The sequence below is a fragment of the Danio rerio genome, chromosome 11, assembly GCF_049306965.1.
Source record: "Danio rerio strain Tuebingen ecotype United States chromosome 11, GRCz12tu, whole genome shotgun sequence".
In the NCBI taxonomy this organism is placed as follows: domain Eukaryota; kingdom Metazoa; phylum Chordata; class Actinopteri; order Cypriniformes; family Danionidae; genus Danio; species Danio rerio.
Window position 1 is genome coordinate 13,989,450 of NC_133186.1, and position 20,551 is coordinate 14,010,000.

At 36.3% G+C, this 20,551-nt stretch overlaps 2 protein-coding genes across 6 annotated transcripts in view; both read left to right on the top strand.

Annotated features, from left to right (window-relative positions):
* The window catches only part of homer3b (homer scaffold protein 3b), an 81,930-nt gene extending 64,069 nt beyond the window's left edge, over window positions 1-17,861 (top strand). For 4 of the 5 annotated variants that reach the window (XM_073915612.1, XM_073915613.1, XM_068224131.2 and 1 more), the window contains 3 exons: window positions 5,650-5,760; window positions 6,730-6,810; window positions 15,325-17,861. In XM_073915612.1, the coding sequence (XP_073771713.1) occupies window positions 5,650-5,760; window positions 6,730-6,810; window positions 15,325-15,510 (378 nt within the window). In that variant the 3' untranslated portion in view covers window positions 15,511-17,861. 5 annotated transcript variants of the gene reach the window in all.
* Window positions 17,862-19,342: 1,481 nt separating this feature from the next.
* Window positions 19,343-20,551, top strand: part of si:dkey-13m1.5 — a 15,551-nt gene continuing 14,342 nt past the window's right edge. Inside the window, exon 1 of the mRNA XM_068224301.2 lies at window positions 19,343-19,852. Within this exon, the coding sequence (XP_068080402.2) occupies window positions 19,363-19,852 (490 nt within the window). The 5' untranslated portion in view covers window positions 19,343-19,362. The remainder of the gene's footprint in view (window positions 19,853-20,551) is intronic.

Below are 20,551 nucleotides of genomic sequence, written 5' to 3' on the forward strand. Positions count from 1 at the left end.
TGGAATATACACGTTTCGGTAGACTAATTATTTCAGGCAAACACAGAAAACTCAAACACTGCAGTGCAGTAATTTTCTTCATAAATAAAACTGGTATCAGAGCTGCAGCAATTTCTCGCATTGATAATGGAGAAGGAAGTAAAGCGCTCATGCTTTCCACACACTTTTAAATGTGAATGGACCCTAAAAATTTATGGAAGTGAATGAGACTGGATGTCTTGACACATTGGGCTCTATCATACACTCTGCGCAATAAGACACGATTTGTTACTGTTTTTAAACCAGCGCAACAGTATTTTTCACGTATTGTGCCACATTGTTTTAATAGCAAATCCATTTGCGCCACTTTGTGGACTCATGGGTGTGCTGGTGTAAAAACGGGGTGTTGAGGCACATTGTTGGCGCGTAGCTATTTTGAGCAACCTAAATAGACTGCGTAATTAACCAACTAAAAGCAGGTCTGAAGTCCAAATGGATAAACACTGTTTAATACACATAGGATGTACAGCAATACACAAATAAGAAAAAAAATTAAGGATTAAAATGTTATAAAAATTATTACATTTTTTTTTTATTACTTTTTATTACTTTATTACTTTTTTTTAGTTTATTCATGACAATTTGCATTTTTATAATGTTATTATTACCAGTATTATTTATTATATGCATATATATATTAGTTTTAATAAAAACAAGTTTAGATTTGTCCACCTCTAGGGTTTTGAAGACATATGCATCACCATATGGAGCATAAGAATGTGTTTCTTCATTATTATTGTTCATTTATTCGTATGCTAGAAATTAGAAATAGTTTGGAAACAAATCTTTGTGCTTAACGAAATTAAATATGTAGGCTGATGGATGTCTTCAGTGGAGTGTGTTCCCATCGTTTCCTTATGCACGAGAGTAAAGGATTAAAGTAAAATGTGAAAGTAAAGAAGCCGAATGGAGGAGGTTTGTTCTTTATCGCCTCGCTGCAGATGGTCTGTTAATCTGTTTTCCCGCTAGTGAAGCGTTCAGTTTTTACACTTTTAAACGGAAAAGTGCCATGACCCGATGCAACTGACTCTTAAAGGGAATGGGAGATGAGACTCTAATTGGTTTAATGCACGTTATGCTCAAAACAGACTCATAACTCATTAAGAGAAGAAGCTCAACCCTGTTAGACCATGCACCGTGGCGCAGAGCATATTTTTTAACCTTAAAATAGCAAAAGTGGATTTACACACGCCCTTAATGCTTTTGCGCAATGCGCTTTACACTTTGCATCTAGATGGTTAAAGTAGAGCACATGAAGTTACAAAGGCGACATATCTCATTATATCAATAATAAAGTAGGTGGGTCATGGAAATTCAGCTTTTAGTCAGTGAAAATCAAGGAAAAGTCTTGGAATTTCACGTTTGACTTAGAGTGGGAACCCTGCTTATTCATGGTTGGTAATCACCCAGTGCTTTATAGTCTTTATATACATGTTACCTGAGGGGAATAAGCCTGGAAGGAGGTGGTTGGTAAATATGCTGTGTATAGGCAGAAAGTGATCAGCACGAAGCTTCAGATACGCCCTCCCACAAGCGTTAACCTCAACGCACCTCATGAATAGTGTGTACGTCATGTGGTTCAAGTGCCCTTTGCCCTTATCTTCTTTTCTTTGCCATTGCTGATAAAGATATCACTTTTAGGTTTCATTTAAGTGCCTCAAACAATCTCTTAAACGCTTTTTAAAAATATGATGTCATGACTCTCACATTGTTAAGAATGCTGCATTTAATAAAACTCTACCACTGGATATTGTCATCGATGTATAGTTTTTTTTTTTTTTTTTTTTTTTATTCGATCAGACTTTTTTGTTTCCGTGTAGGCTAGTCAAAATTGCTGAACACTGGGCTCTCAGAAATTCCATATGTTTAAACCAATCATATGATGACTTTAAAATGAGTTGAGTCTAAGGGCATGTCTAATAATGATAGTGGAGATTTTAAAAAGGGATGAGTCAGGAGGTCCGGTTGGGGAATGCGTATGTTTGCTTTAGAGCCTTCACGTATCAACATTGCAAAATTATAGAACATTTATGAAATTGGCTTAGTGCACCTTTAAATGTACACAAGAGGATTGAGAGACGCAAGAAGAGCTCCAAATTATTCAGTTTTTTCCACACTGCTGCTTTTTTGAGGACAATATTAGGACAACAGCCACTTTTAAATGTTCTCATGTGTTAACAATTCATCTCAGCAGTTACTTGAGCAAACTGAATATTTCCCCTTTGGTAGTTTACAATGTTTTTACATAATCATACATAAATGATTTGCAATACTTTGAAGGTCTACTGAAACAGACATCAACCAGGTGACGTATATAGTTCAGGTCCTCGGAGAGCATGTACAGGGATATTTATAGGAAAAGACAATATGGCTTCATTGCCTGGAACAGAAGACAAATGACCATGGGGGAAATGAGGCCGCTAAGTTTCTCCTTAACAAACAGAAAAAAATGTCTCTGAATTGTGACAGCACTAAAAACCCGAGTGCAGAGATGGCCTGCTTTACTTTCCCTCAGGGCTGAGTGCGAGTGTAGTGTTGACTGTACATTATAATGACCTCTGAAGAAGAGATGCTAAATCACAGAAACTATGACTGTGTGGAAAGTAAAAGCAAGAATGTTGTTACGTTTGGCCTGAATAGTGAGAATGTATGCACAACCACACACAGTCAGAATTAGAATTAGAATCAGTTGAAATCAGAATTATTACCCCCCCTGTTTATTTTTTTATTGTTTTCTGTTTAACGGAGAAGATTTTTTCAACACATTTTTAATCATAGTAGTTTTAATAACTTATCTCTAATAACTGATTTATTTTATCTTTGCAATAATGACATTAAATAATATTTAACTAGATATATTTTTAAGACACTTCTCTACAGCTTAAAGTGACATTTAAAGGCTTAACTGGGTTAATTAGGTTAACTAGACATGTTAGGGTAATTAGGCAAGTTATTGTATAATGATGGTTTGTTCTGTAGAAAAAATTAGGATCGGAAAAAAATCAGCCTAAAAGGGCTAATAATTGTGTCCTTAAAATAGTGTTTAAAAAATTAAAAAACTGCTTTTATTCTAGTCGAAATAAAACAAAAGACTTTCTCCAGAAGAAAAAAAAACATTATCAGACATACTGTAAAAATTTCTTTGCTCTTTTAAACATCATTTCAGAAGTATTTAAAAAAAATAAAATAAAAAAACCAAAGTGGGGCTAATTGACCTTATTCTCCGCCGACGAGCGTGCACTGCCATTTGAATCTTTTTGGCACTAGACTTTCGGTGTCATTCACTTCCATTCATTTTTAGACATCAAAAACTGCTCGTTTCGCTGATTGATGTTGTAAACTGATATTTCCTTGTTGTATTATTCTACTTGGTCTGTATAGTCATGCAAACATTTGTTTGTAGAGCAAGTAGTTTGACCGTTTTTGCCGTTTATTATTCCTTGTCATTTCTCCATAGGCGACTGAAACGGAAGTTCTAAGACAATCGCGAAAACAGGCGCACTTCCGCATTTTAGAATAAGGTCGATAATTCTGACTTCAAGTGTGTGTGTGTGTGTGTGTGTGTGTGTGTGTGTGTGTGTGTGTGTGTGTGTGTGTGTGTGTGTGTGTGTGTGTGTGTGTGTGTGTGTGTGTGTATACATAATTGTTGTTGTTATTAGTATTATTATTTAGAATTTGCTAATTAATATTATTATTTTATTTTCCACCATTTCATTTAAATTGGATTATTATATATATATTTTACTATTGTATTAAAATACGCCTGTGAGTAGGTTATACAACATTAAAAATGACATAATATGAAGTTCAAACAGGCTGCAAAAATCAGCAAAACAAAAAACATTTGCAGTATTTTCTAAATTAGCGCTTTATAATAAATACTTTAAACAGGGGATTACCTTTAAAAGGTTCTTTAGAACTTTAGCTGACCATAAATCCCTAATAATAGGATATCTTTAAAATCCATGCTTCTAATATCAAAAATATTGTGGTCTTTTAAGTTACAGAAGGCTATAGCATCCTTATATAATATTTATTTTATTTTATTTATTATTTTTAGGTGCAAACAGGGTCGAAGATTCTGCTGCAAACCCAGTCAGTTGTCACAACAATTTGACTACAAGTACCTTGCAAAGTGGACTCTAAAGGATATCTTGCCATGATTCCAGTTTGAATTTCTTGACTTGAGATCTGCAAATGAAGGCAAATAAACTGGTGTATAACTTGGCAAAAAACATGCATTATAAAGGCCCATTCACTCTGGAAGCATCGTAATGGGATTGCTGTGTTTTGGCTGGTCAAGCACAGTGCAAGTTTTGCAGTTGCAGTCACTAAGGTCAAATGTTGCACATAAACGTAAGACTCAAACGTAAGACTCAAACGTAAGACCCAAACGTAAGACCCAAACGTAAGACCCAAACGTAAGACCCAAACGTAAGACCCAAACGTAAGACCCAAACGTAAGACCCAAACGTAAGACCCAAACGTAAGACCCAAACGTAAGACCCAAACGTACTATAAGACCCAAACGTACTGTAAGACATAAATGTAAGACACAAAAATTGCATGGGAGTGAGGCAAAACTTCATGAATGCAGAAGAATCTGTCTGAACTCGCTCTGCCTGTGCCCTAATTGCTGAGTAAGTCACCAACCTGCCACAAATACTGGGTTTAATTAAAAAGTGCAGTGGGCCTCAGAAACATAAGACTTGGTCGCATAGCCACCGTCGTGGCTGGCGTGCACCTCTCAACAATTTTATCTACACAGCGCAACGATGCGTATTGCAAGCTCTGTGATTTGTCTGCTTGGTAGTGGTAACGAGTGTGGGGAGTGCTGAGAGCTGCGAGCACGTTAGAGCGAGTGTTTACAAGTGTTGCATCCTGTGAAAGAGCTCCAGTTAGAAATTTTTGTTTTGTATTTACCATATGAATAAAGTTGTTGCACTTCCGCCGGTTTCCGCCTCTAAATGAGCGAGTTTTATCTACTTGTACATTTAAGGTAGCATTTAGTAAAAACAAAACACTCACAAAAAAACTCAACTCGGAGGAACATAAGCTACTGCCAGCTAGCGTTTCAGAAGTGTTATTGCAACACAGCACGCAGTGTGGTGTAGAAAAGTATAAATCAGCCTATACGTGACTGTTTTAGTGAGCCGCAAGTTAAAAAAACGAGAAGTTTTACTGGCCTGCACAGACTGTAGACCCTAACCTGGTTGTTTTAACACCTTTGAGAGGCAGGTCTTTTCATCCTAAATAAGTGTCTGATCTCACAAATGTGGATCTATATAAAATTGTCAAGGATTTGTTGAGATCTGCTAACTCCATATTGAACACTTAAGGTCATGATTGTCATTAAAGTTCATGTGCATGTAAAAGGAAACATCCCTAAACTTTTGTTCTTCAGTAGGGCTCAAAATGACGGTAATTGGGCAAAATTAATAAATGTGCGCTACTGACTAATTCATAAACAGATTAGACAAAGTTAGTTCAGGCTGTAAAAAGTTTTTGAGTTTAAGCCTTTTCTTAGACATAGCACATTCTCCATTGTTTTTCAGCTTTTGTACAGATTGAGGGCTGAAATTGATGTAAGATGTTGGTTTCATGTTTCAGGTTGCGGAGCTGGAGGCTCAGAGCGGGGTTTCTGCTTTCAGTGAGATGGGGAATGAGGAGCTCACACAGTCTATAGCAGAGATGGAGGCTCTTATCAAAGCTAAAGATGAGGTAAAGATTACTTCATGAGATCATGATAACTGACAGAGCAGGATACACTTTTAAACTTCTTATGTATTCTCAATTTTCATTTAGGAGCATTATTAATTTTACATTTGCATAATTTGATGCAATCAACGGCACCCTATTGTTTGGTTTCTTGGCTGCAAATTGAAGTCCTCTTTTATTTCTAATGTGTACTATTAGTCAAAAAGGTACAAGTAAGAGTTTTTGTCCAATGCTCAACAAAATGCATTCATTTAATAATAAAAAAAATACATTAAAAGCAGACAACTGAATTAATGTTTGCTGAAAATAAAAACATTTTATCATTACATGAATAAATTATTTTAAAAGACATAATTCAGAATGAATAACATCATTCATTCATTCATTCATTTTCTTGTTGGCTTAGTCCCTTTATTAATCCGGGGTCGCCACAGCGGAATGAACCGCCAACTTATCCAGCAAGTTTTTACGCAGCGCCCTTCCAGCCACAACCCATCTCTGGGAAACATCCACACACGCATTCATACACTACGGACAATTTAGCCTACCCAATTCACCTGTACCGCATGTGTTTGGACTGTGAGGGAAACCGGAGCACCTGGAAGAAAACCCACGCGAAGGCAGGGAGAACATGCAAACTCCACACATAAACACCAACAGAGTCGAAGTTCGAACCAGCGACCTTCTTGCTTTGAGGCGACAGCACTACCTACTGCGCCACTGCCTCGCCTATGAATAACATCTTGAAAGCAAAATGAAACAATATTTATATACAATATATCTCTTCACTTTATTTAGAATTTTAGGGAGGATGAATTATATATTTTTTGACAATAAGATTGTTACAAAATAATTATTATATTATTTACGTATGTATGTATGCATGTCCTATTTAAATTAGTGGCTTGTAATTGTCAAATTAATTAATTTTTATGATAGTATAGAATGTTTATAGCAAAATGTATTTTGCAGGAAATAAAGGTCCTGCGAAACAACAAACCAGACTTTAGTGAACTGGAGAAGGAAAAGCAAGAGGCCAGTCAAAGGATGCAGGTAAATCCCTCTATTTTGTACTTAATATTTGTAAATGCATAACAGCAGTATTTTTTTTTGCCAGTTTAGGACTTCATCAGCTGCATTTCCACTGTCAGGTCACTGCGAGCCAGGGCTTTTATTGGGCCGGGTTGGGCCAGTCGCCCAGGAGGTTAAACAGTGAGGCCGAAATCATGTCGCATTTCCACTGTCAGGCCAATAACTCGCAGTGCAGCATGCAAACCCCGCCTCCAGAATGCCCCACAAATGGCAAAAAAATAACACACACATATACATGCATGTAAACGCGCATGTTTCATGCACAAACACTCCTTTTAAACTTGACAAAAACTTTCGGCAACTGAAAGTTACTGCCGAATGTGCCTTTAATATGGTGTAAAGATTATTATGTGTTATTGAAACCAAGTAGGACTCAGCAAGGAAATATCACTTATTAAATTAAAACTACTTTATTTATTATTTTATGGAATATCTTAAACTGACCATTAGCTATGTTTTTCCTTTCCCTTATTCATTCATTTTTTTGGCACATGCACTCGTGCGTGATGGGAATACTAGTGTAATGACAGCAGCACACCATCTTGGAAACTCTGCTCCTGCTTTCACTCCATTTCGAAGCCCTAGCTGGCTGGCTTTGGCCTGATTAGGCCCCGGAAGTGACTATGGAAATGCGACTGGCACTGGCTCGCTCTCTTTATGTGCAACAGTGAAAACATGGTTATTGTCTAAGGGCATGTTTGCACAACAATTTAAAAACTGAAAATGTCTAATTTTTCGACTGCATTTTCAAAATGATCCCTATTCACACAGATATGCGAAAATGACTAAAACCCACAGCAGCTGGCAGTGGCCCTGTGTAACCAACAAAGAATAAATAAAATAAAAAATTAAGCAAGCAGTTCCAAAAAGGTCCTTGCACCACCAGTAAAAAAAGACCAGTAGTTTGCCATAGTTTGTCAGGAAGTTAGAGGAAGGAGGACCCAAATGCAGAATGAGAACAGGGGGTGTTTATTGACAATAATTGGACCTGGTCCACACTAGCTCTGAAGCCTTAACTTCTCGCTACGAGTACAAAATTGATAGTTGACGTTCAACTTAGTAAAAATAAATTATAATGAGAGTGGGTTGTCTGTAATTTATTCAATACTCGTAATGAGAGGTTTCCTAGCAAAGGTGCAGGAGGAAGGGAGAATACAAGGAAACAAAAACATGCAATTCCTATCGGTGCATAACCACTACAATGTAATTAGATATTGACAAAATCTGAATTGGATAAAACAGATTTTCTGTAAAGGGGGTGAATGAGAAGTTGTAAAAAGTGGTATGCTTGCTTAAACTATCGAAGCTCAAGACTTGATAATGTCTAAAGGGATTAGACTAAAAAGGGAATTTTGGTGAAATGTTAATTCAAAGTTGCTTGTGAGCAAATAGAATTACAATTCAATGTAATATTGTGATTTTTGTGCACAACACAAATGGAACATTCACTTTATTATTGTTAAACAAATTGTAATTTGTATTAATAATAATAGTGAACCAGTATTTCCTTTTTGGTAAAAGTGTAATTAGTTATTACATAAAAGAACAGTGGGTTATGTTTTGCTTTAAAGCAAACTGTTAGTAAATTACAATGTACGAAAGATAGTACAAATGGGGGTAGAGAATATAGAGACCAACAAAATGCAAAGATGTTAAATGGTTAAAATCACTTTCAGGTTCTCAAACAGGCACTGCATTTAACCACCGTTGCTAATCGTTAGCCTTGCAGGCTAATTCATTAATTAATTAATGTTTCTAGGTTTGTATAAATGTAAACAATGTAACTGTTGGCGTAACGCGCAGTTTGTTTACATGTGCTGCGCATGCGCAGTTCAGACTTCCCTCGGAAGAGATGGTAACTTCCGGTTATGTGCGGGTCGCCAGGCAACCAGAACAAAGGGAATGTTAGAAAAAGTGAATCTTTGCACGCAGCCCAGATTCAAACATTAAACACGAAATGTCGGCGCCTTTCTATGCAATATCATGCATTATCCAGCGATCATAAATGGTTTTATGATGTGGGGTTTCACACTCTGTCCTTCAAGAGCAGGCTTAAACTTTGAGAAGCAGTTTAGTAATGCACGAGTATAAGGCAAAACACACGAGTGCTCTCTGCGGATCCTCTGTGTGTGTGCGTGCGTGCGTGTATGTATGTGTGTGTTTTTCTAAGACGTAAACGCAGCAGCTTTCACTGTTGGGCACAACACCTTAACTTTACAGATGCTGTTTAAATCATGCTAAAACATACGCGATGTTACCTGAACTCTGTTCAGCAAACACAGTTATGCTTTTAGCTGTAGCTTAAACAGGGAGGGGGATGGCTTATTGGATTGACGATGGAACACGCAGCGACAACCAATCTCTAGCTATTAATAACTGCAAAGCCGATCAAAAATAACACTGGGACACGCAGTGAAACTTTTTAAACTTAAGGTAATTAGAAGCTGAGGAACACGCTCAGTTCTAGCTTGATATGAGATCTCTATCGGCTCGTGGCTTGTTATGCTATCTGAAAAGCACTGGGACACAGTGGTTCAGCGTAGCAAAAAGTTATTTTATAAAAAGAACACGCTCTATTCTAACCTTTATACAATCCTCACAAAGCAGTTCACAGATGTTTAAAACTGGAAGGCGGGCTCGCAGGTTGCAGCTCATTCATTCATCCATCCATTCATCCCACAATATGCTTATGCTCATCTCTGTTAGATTTCCTTTGTAATAAAGAAATAGTGGCTTGTATAAATTAATTATCTAGGTTACAACTTGCCTGCATTCTCCACCATTATATGTAAAAATACATATTTCATGCTTTGTTTATTCTCCACAAATAAACATGTAGCAAATTATAATAATAATGCAGATTAACTTGCACGCATATCCACATTAATAATCTGTGACAAATTATAGTGTAGATTAAAGTGCTTGCATATCTACACCATTATTACTGTAGTAAATTAGCTCAAGGTTATTCTTCCCGCGTCTTTCCCGCCGTTATAACGTTGCAAGTTATGATGTAGATTTCAGTGCTCGCGTACCTTCTGGACCATTATATAGCGGACTAGCTTAGTGGGAGGAAGATTCATTTGAACGGAGCTTCAAATGAATTGACTCTTTAGGTCCGAACAAACGAATCGTCCAGCGATGCTATCAAAATATAAATCCATAAAGTTGAGCAGGGTAGCAAGATCAAAGTTTAAGACATTAGATTCATTAATATACACAGGCACCTTTCTTTATACAAAATTAAACTTTATTGACTAATCTAACAGAAACTAACACCTAACACAAACACACATTCATACAAGCATAGGGAAGAGTAACTAACGTGAGGTAAGTGGTTGAGAAGGTGTAATGATGGAAAAACCTCAGAGTTTGTAAGCACAAACCAAGCAAACCAAACGTAATCAAATTCAAAATAACCCTTCTATTGTCTCTTTAGGGTTGAATTTAGTTCACACCAGTTTAGATGTTGGGAGAAAGGTGATACTTGCGGTCTGTTCGTGATGTCCGAGCTCCCGTTGTTGAGCCAGTGGTTTGGCTGTTTGATTCAGTGAGTCCGTGTTTGAAGTTGAAGCCGCAAAAAGATTTTTAACAGTGAAATGTCCGAGCGCGGTGCGATTAATCCTTTCCGTCTGGGTTTCTGCCTGCTTTCTTGGAGGTTTCTCAGTTTCTCTAGAAGTTGCAGGTAGTTTGAAGACAAAACAGTGTGGTTCAAAACAGTAGTTCAAAACAGTGTGGTTCAGAGCAGAGAGGGGGGTTGCTCAGGAGTTGCGGTTCAAAGAGAGACGGGGAGAGAGAGGTTGAACAGAGCGGGTGCGAAGAGAGTTTGAACAGAGAGAGGGTTTAGCTTGATCCTAAACTTTATAGGGGGGTTCGGATCCACCCTCCATGGAAAATTGACCAATTAGAAGCTAACTTCCTGAAATAATAATTTTACAGCTCTTTGTTTGAGGCAGAAGAATTTGCATAGGCAGATTTTATGCAAAAATGTTAAAATCTCTTAAAATGTTAATATGTTGCACTCATATTAAAATAAAATGTCAACGATCAATTTTCTACAGCCATTGAGCTTTCCGAAAAGTCCAAACTTGAACTGCTTATGAGTTCTTTTCGCTTTGGTGGTGTCAGACATTGTATACAGAGAAATTAAAACCAAAAAATATATACAGGAGAAAGGGAAACTTTGCAAAACACATGATTACACAAAGAGAGTAAAGTTTATATGAAACATCAGTCTTGGACAAGCAGCTTAAAAAGTCCTAACCCGTTGCTGTGTTTAATGATGCATGGCACATTCCTTTTGGGTTGTAAATACCTTGGAATCAGGTTTAGAGTCTTCTCTGGGTTTTGGAAAAGTAATGTAAAACAGATATATGTATAGGTTTTTTACTTCTTTTCTGTCCTTGGTCAATCACATACTCTCACAATATAAAGTGCAGTGTAAGCATTATCTAAGTCAATTTTACATTGATATAAATTAAAACTAAATAGATTGTTGCATGTTTTACGGTGAGCTGTAATATATTTGAACATGCATTGTTTTTCTTTTACTACACATATGTAGACATTGCATGAAACAGGTCATGAAAATTTACTTGAAAGTCTTGGAAAAATCATGAAAAAGTCATGGAATTTTAGTAGTAAAAATTAGGGGTGTTAAAATTAATCGTTTCTTTGGTGCACCGTGATGCAGACGCGGACAATTCTGTATCGGTTTAGTAATAATCATAACCGGTTTTTGTGTACTGACGTCATTTATCTCCTATACGATATGTCGCTGTAACTTACTATGACGACGGAGATGAGCGCGAGTATTTACAATGCCGAAGCTACTTAAAAACGCAGAAACTCTGCACAATTTCACTGCGTGTGTGTAAGATCAGTGAGTGAAAAGATCAGTCTTTCACTGACAAATAGCAGAAGCCCCTATTTCACTGCAATTAAGAGAATGAAAGTACTCCATTTCTCTCTCTTCTCTCTCTCTCTCTCTCTCTCTCTCTCTCTCTCTCTCTATGACTCACTATGGGCCAATTGACCTGCTGGTGTGACTTTTCCTCTCCTCTCGGCTGTTTTACAGCGATACTTCTGGATACAGACATGAGCGCGTGCCTTCAAAGGTTTCTCCACCATGTCTATCATGGATCAGATGTGATCGCCACTGCCGCAGCGCGCAAGAGCCAATCGCAGACATTTTTTTTTTTGAGGGTGTGATTAATCAAAGCGGTGTAAGAGAACCTTGTAGACAAGGATCAGAAAGCGAGCGGGATGTTTATATTTGTTTATATGAATTGCTATAAATGCTTGTGTTGTTTAAAGGTACAGTTTATATATCTGACTGTTTGTATTAAATGACAAAATTGCATTACAAATAGTATATAAATATATTTATACATTTTAATACAAGAATTCTGCTGTGAAGAAAATATAAAACTGTCAATGCACGTGATGCACCGAGATATCAAATTAAAAGGAATCGATGGCATGATAATCGTAACTGAACTGAACCGTGAGACCAGTATAGGTTCACAGCTCTTGTAAAAATGTGCATGAACACTGTATAAATCTTACGACGAAACATTAGGTGATCAGGTTACATTGTAACTCTGTGCCACAACAACACCTGATGAGATTTGCAGTGATAAACAGTTTGGCTGCTTACACCAGACAAAACATGTCAGAAATTTAAATACAGCCATTTAGAAGTACAGAATAGAACACCTCCTGCACACCCAACGAAATGGTAGGCTTTATAATGTAATTAATACATATTGAACCTCTTTAACATTATTAAATGATCGTGCTGAATCACTGATGTGTTACAGTTCTAAAATTTCATTTCAAATGTTTTATTTTATTTTCAAGATTTGAGGTGAACTATCTGCTGCTGCTTTCAGTAGTATGGCAACAAATGTCATGTAAAACTCACATTATTAGCATTTACCACTGAATAAAGCACATGAGGTGTACTTTAGATGATCATTGTCAGTGTTCTGTTGTTAAGCTGCAAGAAATAGAAGCCATTTCAAAAATATTTCAGCTTTTGGTTAGAACAAAAACTCTTTATTATGGAAATGATTCCTTTTATTATGTGCTGTTGCTTTTATTTAGAACACCGTTTCAATCAGCCTTTAGGCTCTACAGTCAGGCACAGTTCTGTTGATGTCATCAATCTGGCAAACTGAACTTGCATGTGTTTTGACCCAAGCGTGCAATACCTAGTTCAACCACTGGGTGTCAAACTTACATACTGCACCTTTAAGGGCCTTAATCCTTTTATATATAATTATTAAGGGTGGAGCCGAACCCGAATACGGTATTCGGAAAGGCACGAATAGCGTGTTTTTACGAATACTTATTACGAACAAATACTTGAAAAATTATTTGTATTCGGGAGCAAGAAAAACATTATATCAAAAATCAGCGTTTCCTCATGAGACCACAGTGCATCCCCGAGTGAGTGAGTGAGTGAGTGAGTGAGTGAGTGAGTGAGTGAGTGAGTGAGTGAGTGAGTGAGTGAGTGAGTGAGTGAGAGAGAGAGAGAGAGAGACGCTCAGTCAGAAGTTGGAGTGCGGGGCGGAGGTAAAAGGTGTCTGGCACAAGCTTCTCCACAGCAACAGACAGAGAATGCTCGGCTGAGCGAAAAAAATACTTCACTGCATCACTGTTTTTGTTAAATAGATTTTTGTACCTTAATTGGGTTCCAGATGCAGTTTATAAACTTGTAGCGGAGTTTGATTGGGATATTCCATTACGCTGCATTTTTGAAGTTTGCAATCGGGTGCTCTGTTTACGCAACGTTAGCTCTGTTAGCGCGGTAATTTAGACAATAGACTGTTGACAGAGTAACGTTAACGTTCGTTTATAAAGGTTAAAACGATGCTTGTGCAGTTGTGTCGGATAGTATGCACTTATGGGAGTTATATGGTACGTCTAAATTACTGTCTTTTGCAGACAGCAAGATATATGCTATAGGCTAGTTAACCTTAGCATAGCTTCCCGTCACTTTTTATTAACTTGAAACTCCTCAAATACATTTGGGCACCCTAAAAAAGAGTGAGACTGTTGCTGAGCCATTTCTTGGTCCTCCACCAGTCAAAAAACAAAACAAAAAAAAACCTTCAGGTTCTGTGTGGAAGCATTTTACAGTCAGTGGTGCTGCAGATAAAACAAAGGAATACTGTATAATGTGTGCAAAAGTGAAATCAGCAGAAGCAGAGATATTAAACACCTGTCAACATCTTCTATGCATAACCATTCATTCATTTCTTTTCGGCTAAATCCCTTTATCAATCTGGGGTTGCCACAGTGGAGTGAACCACCAATTTATCCAGCATATGTTTTACGCAGTGGCTGCCCTTCCAGCTGCTACCCTGCACTGGGAAACATCCATACACTCTCTTTCACACATACAATAGGGACAATTTAGCTTACCCAATTCACCTGTATTGCATGTGTTTGGACTGTGGGGGAAACCGGAGCACCCGGAGGAAACCCACGCCAAAATGGGGAGAACGAAGCTCGAACCAGCAACCTTCTTGCTGTGAGGCGACAGTGCTACTCACTGTGCCACCGCGCAACCTTCTATGTAATGTATTATCACATGCACTAAAAGCATCCTCTCCTGATACTGTCTGTGAACCCCCCACAAGCATCAATCCCCTCAGTTAGCACAGCTATGTTCTGCTAAATCCTCCACAAGCACCAAACCATCAACACAGCCACATTCTGCCCCAGCAAGTCAGTTTCAAACATAAAAAACAAACAAACAAACAAACAAACTTTGTGTCTGTTTTGTGGCAGGCAGATGATAATAGCAGGGCTGTATCTTTTAGTATTATATAGAATACTTTTGTTCTGCCAGATCTCCCAGGCAGGGTTTTATTTAGATTTATTTTGTTAATTTTAGTTTTTGGAATTCTGTCCATTGGAAAGAAGTTCTTTCAGAAGAAGAACAGTTTTTTGAAGTATTATTTGTTTTTATTCTGTCTATTCAGTGTCCTTCAACAAGAATGGTGGTGGTGGGGTTCATAATATTCACAATGGTATTTTATTAGTTGTTGGTTTATCCATGGATGAGATAATGGCTTCTATGTTATTTTCTTTTCAATGACATTTCTTATCACATGTTCAAAAACAACAACCAATATTGCATATCTATAATTTATATAATTAAACAATACTTTCACTATAACGTAAATTAGAAGTGTAATAGAAAAAATATATATTTTTGCGCCATTTTGAATTTTACTCGAATACAAATACAAATACTTTTCCCCCCTCAACAAATACAAATACAGATACAAATACCGGCTGCTCCGCACATCCCTAATAATTATGTTGTGTAAATGTCCAAAAGGCATTCAAAACTTTCAGTTTTTAAATTGACAGTGTTTTTTTGTGTGTGAAAATGCCCTAAATGTGATTATATTACAGTATACTGACCTCAGAATGAATGTTTGTTTGTTTTGGCATTAGGACTTGGAAGCTAAGAACTCGGAGTTGGAGAAACAAGTTGAAACAGCGGAGAATGCCTTAGCTTCTTCTAAAGAAGCCCAGAGCAGGGCAGAAACGGCGGTGCAAAAGGCCATTGAAACACTAGATGTCAAAATCTATGACTTAAATGACCTTCGACAAAACCTGGCCAAGCTCCTGGACAAATGACCACTACATTTGGACAAATATTACATGGTAAAACTGCAGTTTTGAGGTTGATAAAAACTTTGCTGGAATCTTCCCCAGCTGCACAAGTGCACAACGATTCATCATGGTACTAGACTGGTAAAAAAAAACTCTAAGACGTGAATAAGTAGCATGACAAGCTATTTAGGAGAATATTTGCACCCACATTCCATATTTGCTGCCCGAGAGCCGAGATTAATGGGTGTAACTAACAAATTTCACATGACGACCAGAGCCCGTTTGCTTAAATTAGTCATGAGGAAAATCATATTGAACTTTCTAAAAGAATTTAAAGTGATAGTTCACCCAAAACTAAAACTTCTGTCATCATTTAGTCATTTGTTTCAAATCTTTATCTCTTCAGCTGAATACATAAGAAAGCTGGAAACCTGAAATCATTGAATTTCATTGTTTTTTCTGCTATGTAAGTCAATGGTTACAGGTTTTCAGCATTCTTTAAAATATCTTCTTTTGTGTTCAGAAGAAAGAAAGAAATTTGTAAAAGTTTGGAACCACTTCAGGGTGAGTAAATGCTGAGCAAATAAAAATTTTGGGGCGATCTGTGACTTTAAGACTTGGTACTAGATTATGAAAATAGCTGAAGCTGTTGTTGAGTTCTGTGATTTGGTTGTGACTAGTTTTCTAAAGCAAAACTTATAAGACTTCCTTTAAAACAATTAGCTTTATGTTAAAACAACAAGTGAAACAAACATGCTAAATGCATTGGCAAAATTTGCATATCATCGATCACTTTTTGTCCACAGGAAAATGTTCTCAAACCACATTTCATATGCTTCACATGTGATTTTTAAAAGGACAGGTCACCTAAAAATAAGCATTCTGTCATCATTTACTCATTTATTTAGAATTAATCATCATATACACATGAGTTTCTTTATAAGCCTAAAAGTAGACATTGGGAAGAATGTTGAAAAGTATCAGCTATTGACTTAAATAGTGTTTTTATTTCCTATGGATGTCAATAGTTACCAGTTTCCAACATTCTTCAAAATACCTTATTTTGTGTTTAGAAGAAGGAAAGAAACTCATGAAGGTTCAAAACCACTTGAGGGATGGTAAATACAGAGCAAATTTCAATTTGGGGCAGTCTGTGACTTTAAGACTTGGTACTAGATTATGAAAATAGCTGAAGTTGTTATTGAGTTCTGTGATTTGGTTGTGACTAGTTTTCTAAAGCAAAATAAATAAGACTTCCCTAACAGCAAAAAAAAAACAAAACAGTTAGCTTCATGTCAAAATTACAAGTGAAACAAACGTGAAATGTTTTGGCAGAATTTGCATGTGAAAAAACAAATTGTCGATCACTTTTTGTTCACATGAAAATCTTCTCAAACCACATTTAATGTGTTTCATGTGTGATTTTAAAAGGACAGATCACCTAAAAATGAACAGTCTATCATCATTTAATCATCATTTACTCATAATTTGAGTTTCTTTCTTCTGTTAAACACAAAGGATGATATTGTGGAGAATGTTAAAAAACAGCAGCTCCTGACTTCAATAGTGTTTTATTGCCTACAGTATAAATGCCATTGTTTACCAGTTTCCAACATTTTTCAAAATATCTTCTTTTGTGTTCAACAGAAAAAAGAAACGTCTACATAATAAATCTTCATTTCTTTTTGGGTGAACTATCATTTTAATGTGAAGCCGGTGTATGTTTTTTTCTGTAAGAGTTTGAAAAATGTTCTGCAATATAAGCTCCTATTCAATGTATTAACAAGTGTTATTGTTAGAAACATGATTAGAACAGAAGAAATAATAAAAAAAAATCTCTTTACGAACACCAGCATGGCTCTGTTAGGACGTTTAAGTGATTTAATGGCTTGTTGAACTTAGTTGCTCTTACATGCCTCATAAATTAGCTTAATGTAGGACTCTGTAATTGACAACTAGAGTAAGGAGGAAATCTAAGCACACGGCACTAACAAAAAAACATGATATTTCTCTTAGTAACAACTGCTAACGAGGGAATCGTTACCTTAACTTCCCCTTTTCATTCAATTTAGCTTTCACTGTCAGATTCCATTAGTTCAAAATGGCACTTCTAACAGCAATGACCCTTTAGGAAAAACACTTTCGCCTTTTTATAAACCACTATAATTTGCAATACCTCAGCATGCATCTTTATACTAAGTATTTTTTCTTCTTGTTTCTGAAAATGTGTTTTTAGCCTGTTAACTGTTGAGTTTACCTTGCTTGGACATCTGTATAACCTCAAAGACACTTGCACATTTGCTATTTTTCTATTGTGTGCCTGCTGTTTGTGGTTTTTATATGAATTCCCAATAAAAGTATTTGCTTCATGTTTACCTGTTCTTTAATTTCACCCCTTTTTTGTCTCCCAATCCCAAAGCCCCCAAAATATCCATTATGACTCTTAATGAATATTGATGCCTATATAAAATAGTTTTTAATTTATTTATTTGGTTAAACTGCATGTCATGGAGTACAAATTAATGAAGAAATAAAGTGCTGCTCTGGTTGCATTAGCTGTGTTTCATTGTAATGTTCAATTAGAATAATTAAGGCGCATTTTGGAATTGTGATGCTGTGGTTTTTAATTAAATCGGATCCAGAGATGTTTTTTGAATGTAATATATAACCAGAAATGTTGTTTTACTGTAGATTTATGAATGACATTCAGTAACATCTGAAAACGGAACTGACACAGTTAAGTAACTAGAACTTCTATGTTAAGCTGCTTTGACAATCTACATTGTAAAAGCGCCATAGAAATAAATATGAATTGAATTGAATGTGAAAAATAGATATGCTAATATTTTTAGTGAAGCTGATATGATGTAAGCCAGTACTCTTAATAATAATAATAATAATAGTAATAATAATAATAATAATAATAATAATAATAATAATAAAAATCATAATAATAATTTATTTTAAGTTTATTCATTCATTTTCTTTTCGGCTTAGTCCCTTTATTAATCAGGGGTTTAAATTTAACATTTGAGTTAATTGAAAAAATTAAGTAAATAGGCTTAATATTGATGCATTATTTTGCAAAGTATCTTCATATAAATTATTAGGGATGTGAATTATTTTTTTTCATAAATTATTCATCCATATTTACATGTGGTTTTGTTCGATTATTTTTTTTTATATCTTATAAAACATTTCCTTGGCGCTGGAAAAATTTCCATAGTTAAAAAATGTCTGGTTATAAAGGATATATGTCTAGTACAAAACTGTTGACAGTTTTGGATACCTAATATACTTATGCATTTTTTTATCTCAAAGATGTGTGCTTATTTTTTAAATGCTAATTTTGGGACAACTGCTACCGTTTCAACTTCAGTTGACCCAATACTGCCATCTAATGTAGAGTGAAAGTTCACCTCATCTATATATAAAAAAAGCATGATTGCTTTTGAATTAATATAAAAACAAACAAGCAAAACGTAATTCAGTAGTTCACCATAAAATTTGTCACTTCCTAAAATAAAGCACTTTGGTTCCAAATGGCTTGACTGCAACTCAGAACCCGTTACAATGGTTGTCTTGGAGAACACTTAATATTTAATGTCTCCACAACAAACTGATAAGTCATTGGTGCCCCCTTCGGCTTTGTGTTTCCACCTGAACACATCAGGAAAACAAGGTAACATTTATTTCATCTATTAAAGTTCACAGCTAGTGTAAACTATACTATAAGTATATTGTATTTGAACAGGATTTGTTAAGAGCAACTGGCACAGAACTGCAAACTGCTTTAAACCTTTCTATATATTTTATAGATGCGTATTTGTAGTTTCTATTGATTCGTTTTGTATTAAGAACTTTTTTCGTGAAGATATGAAGATGCTTCAATCTAGGATATCAAATGTACCATTTTTGGACGGATCAAAAGACATGTATGGGACAATGAACAAAGGCCACTTTAAATTAATTGACAACACAGCAATGGTGAACAGAATTACTGTATATCGTCCTGTTTCACCACATTTCCAGTATGGAGAGTCGAAAAATCTGGAAAAGCTCCAGACAGAGACAGCACTGTCCTTTCCTTCCCATCCACCTGTATCTCTCATTAAGCCAAAGTTAACCCACCTGACGATGCAGAGCACCAACTTTAAAATGCCTTCTGGAGACATGTGTGGAAACTTCGAGACCACTCACGCAGATTTTAAGCCCATGCCCATGTCCGCAGCCCAACTATGTCGACCCACCACCGCAGGCTGGATAAATTTGCTGGAAGTTAAAAGTCCAAAGACGATGTACAGTTCCTGCTATACTAAACATGAGGTGTCACCAATCCTCAAAGCGAAGGAAACGACACAGACAGGTTAGATGTCTAAACTCTTAACACATTCAATTTCTCCAAACACACATTGTATAGGCTGTCTAGCGTCCACCTTCTGTTTTTTGGGAGGCATATTAAATCGCTTTACATTTTATATTCTTCAATTGGCCCAATGTGTACCTGCCATGTGTATAAAAAGAATGCTAGTTGTCAAATATATTTAAATACCCTGAAAGAGTCGTGCCTTGCCATCCACAAACCTCACCGCACATAACTGAAACGAAGAAAAGGTACAAGGTTTGAACCATGAAACTGAAATGCCTGGTTTTAGACCATAATAATTCATATGTTGTAGTAGGGCCTTCTTTTGCAGACAATACACCATCAATTGGTCTTGGTAATGACAGATACTACAGATAAGTCCTGAACATTGGCCAGATAAATTGTGAACTATTATTTTTGCAGAATAATGGCCAGGTTATTATGTGATGCTGGTGGCATTTCCTGACTCTCATCCCAAAGTGGCTCAATAATATTTAGTTCTGGTGACTGTGCAAGACATGGAAGATGACTTCATTGTTTATGAAACCACTTTGTCACCAGGCTTGCTGCCTGCATTTCTGCATTACCATCCTGATACACGATACCACCTTCAGGATACTAAAGTTTTTAGATTTCATTGACAATATATTGTTCCAAAGATAAACGATAATCTCTGTAGTTTTGAGGGTGAATAATTAA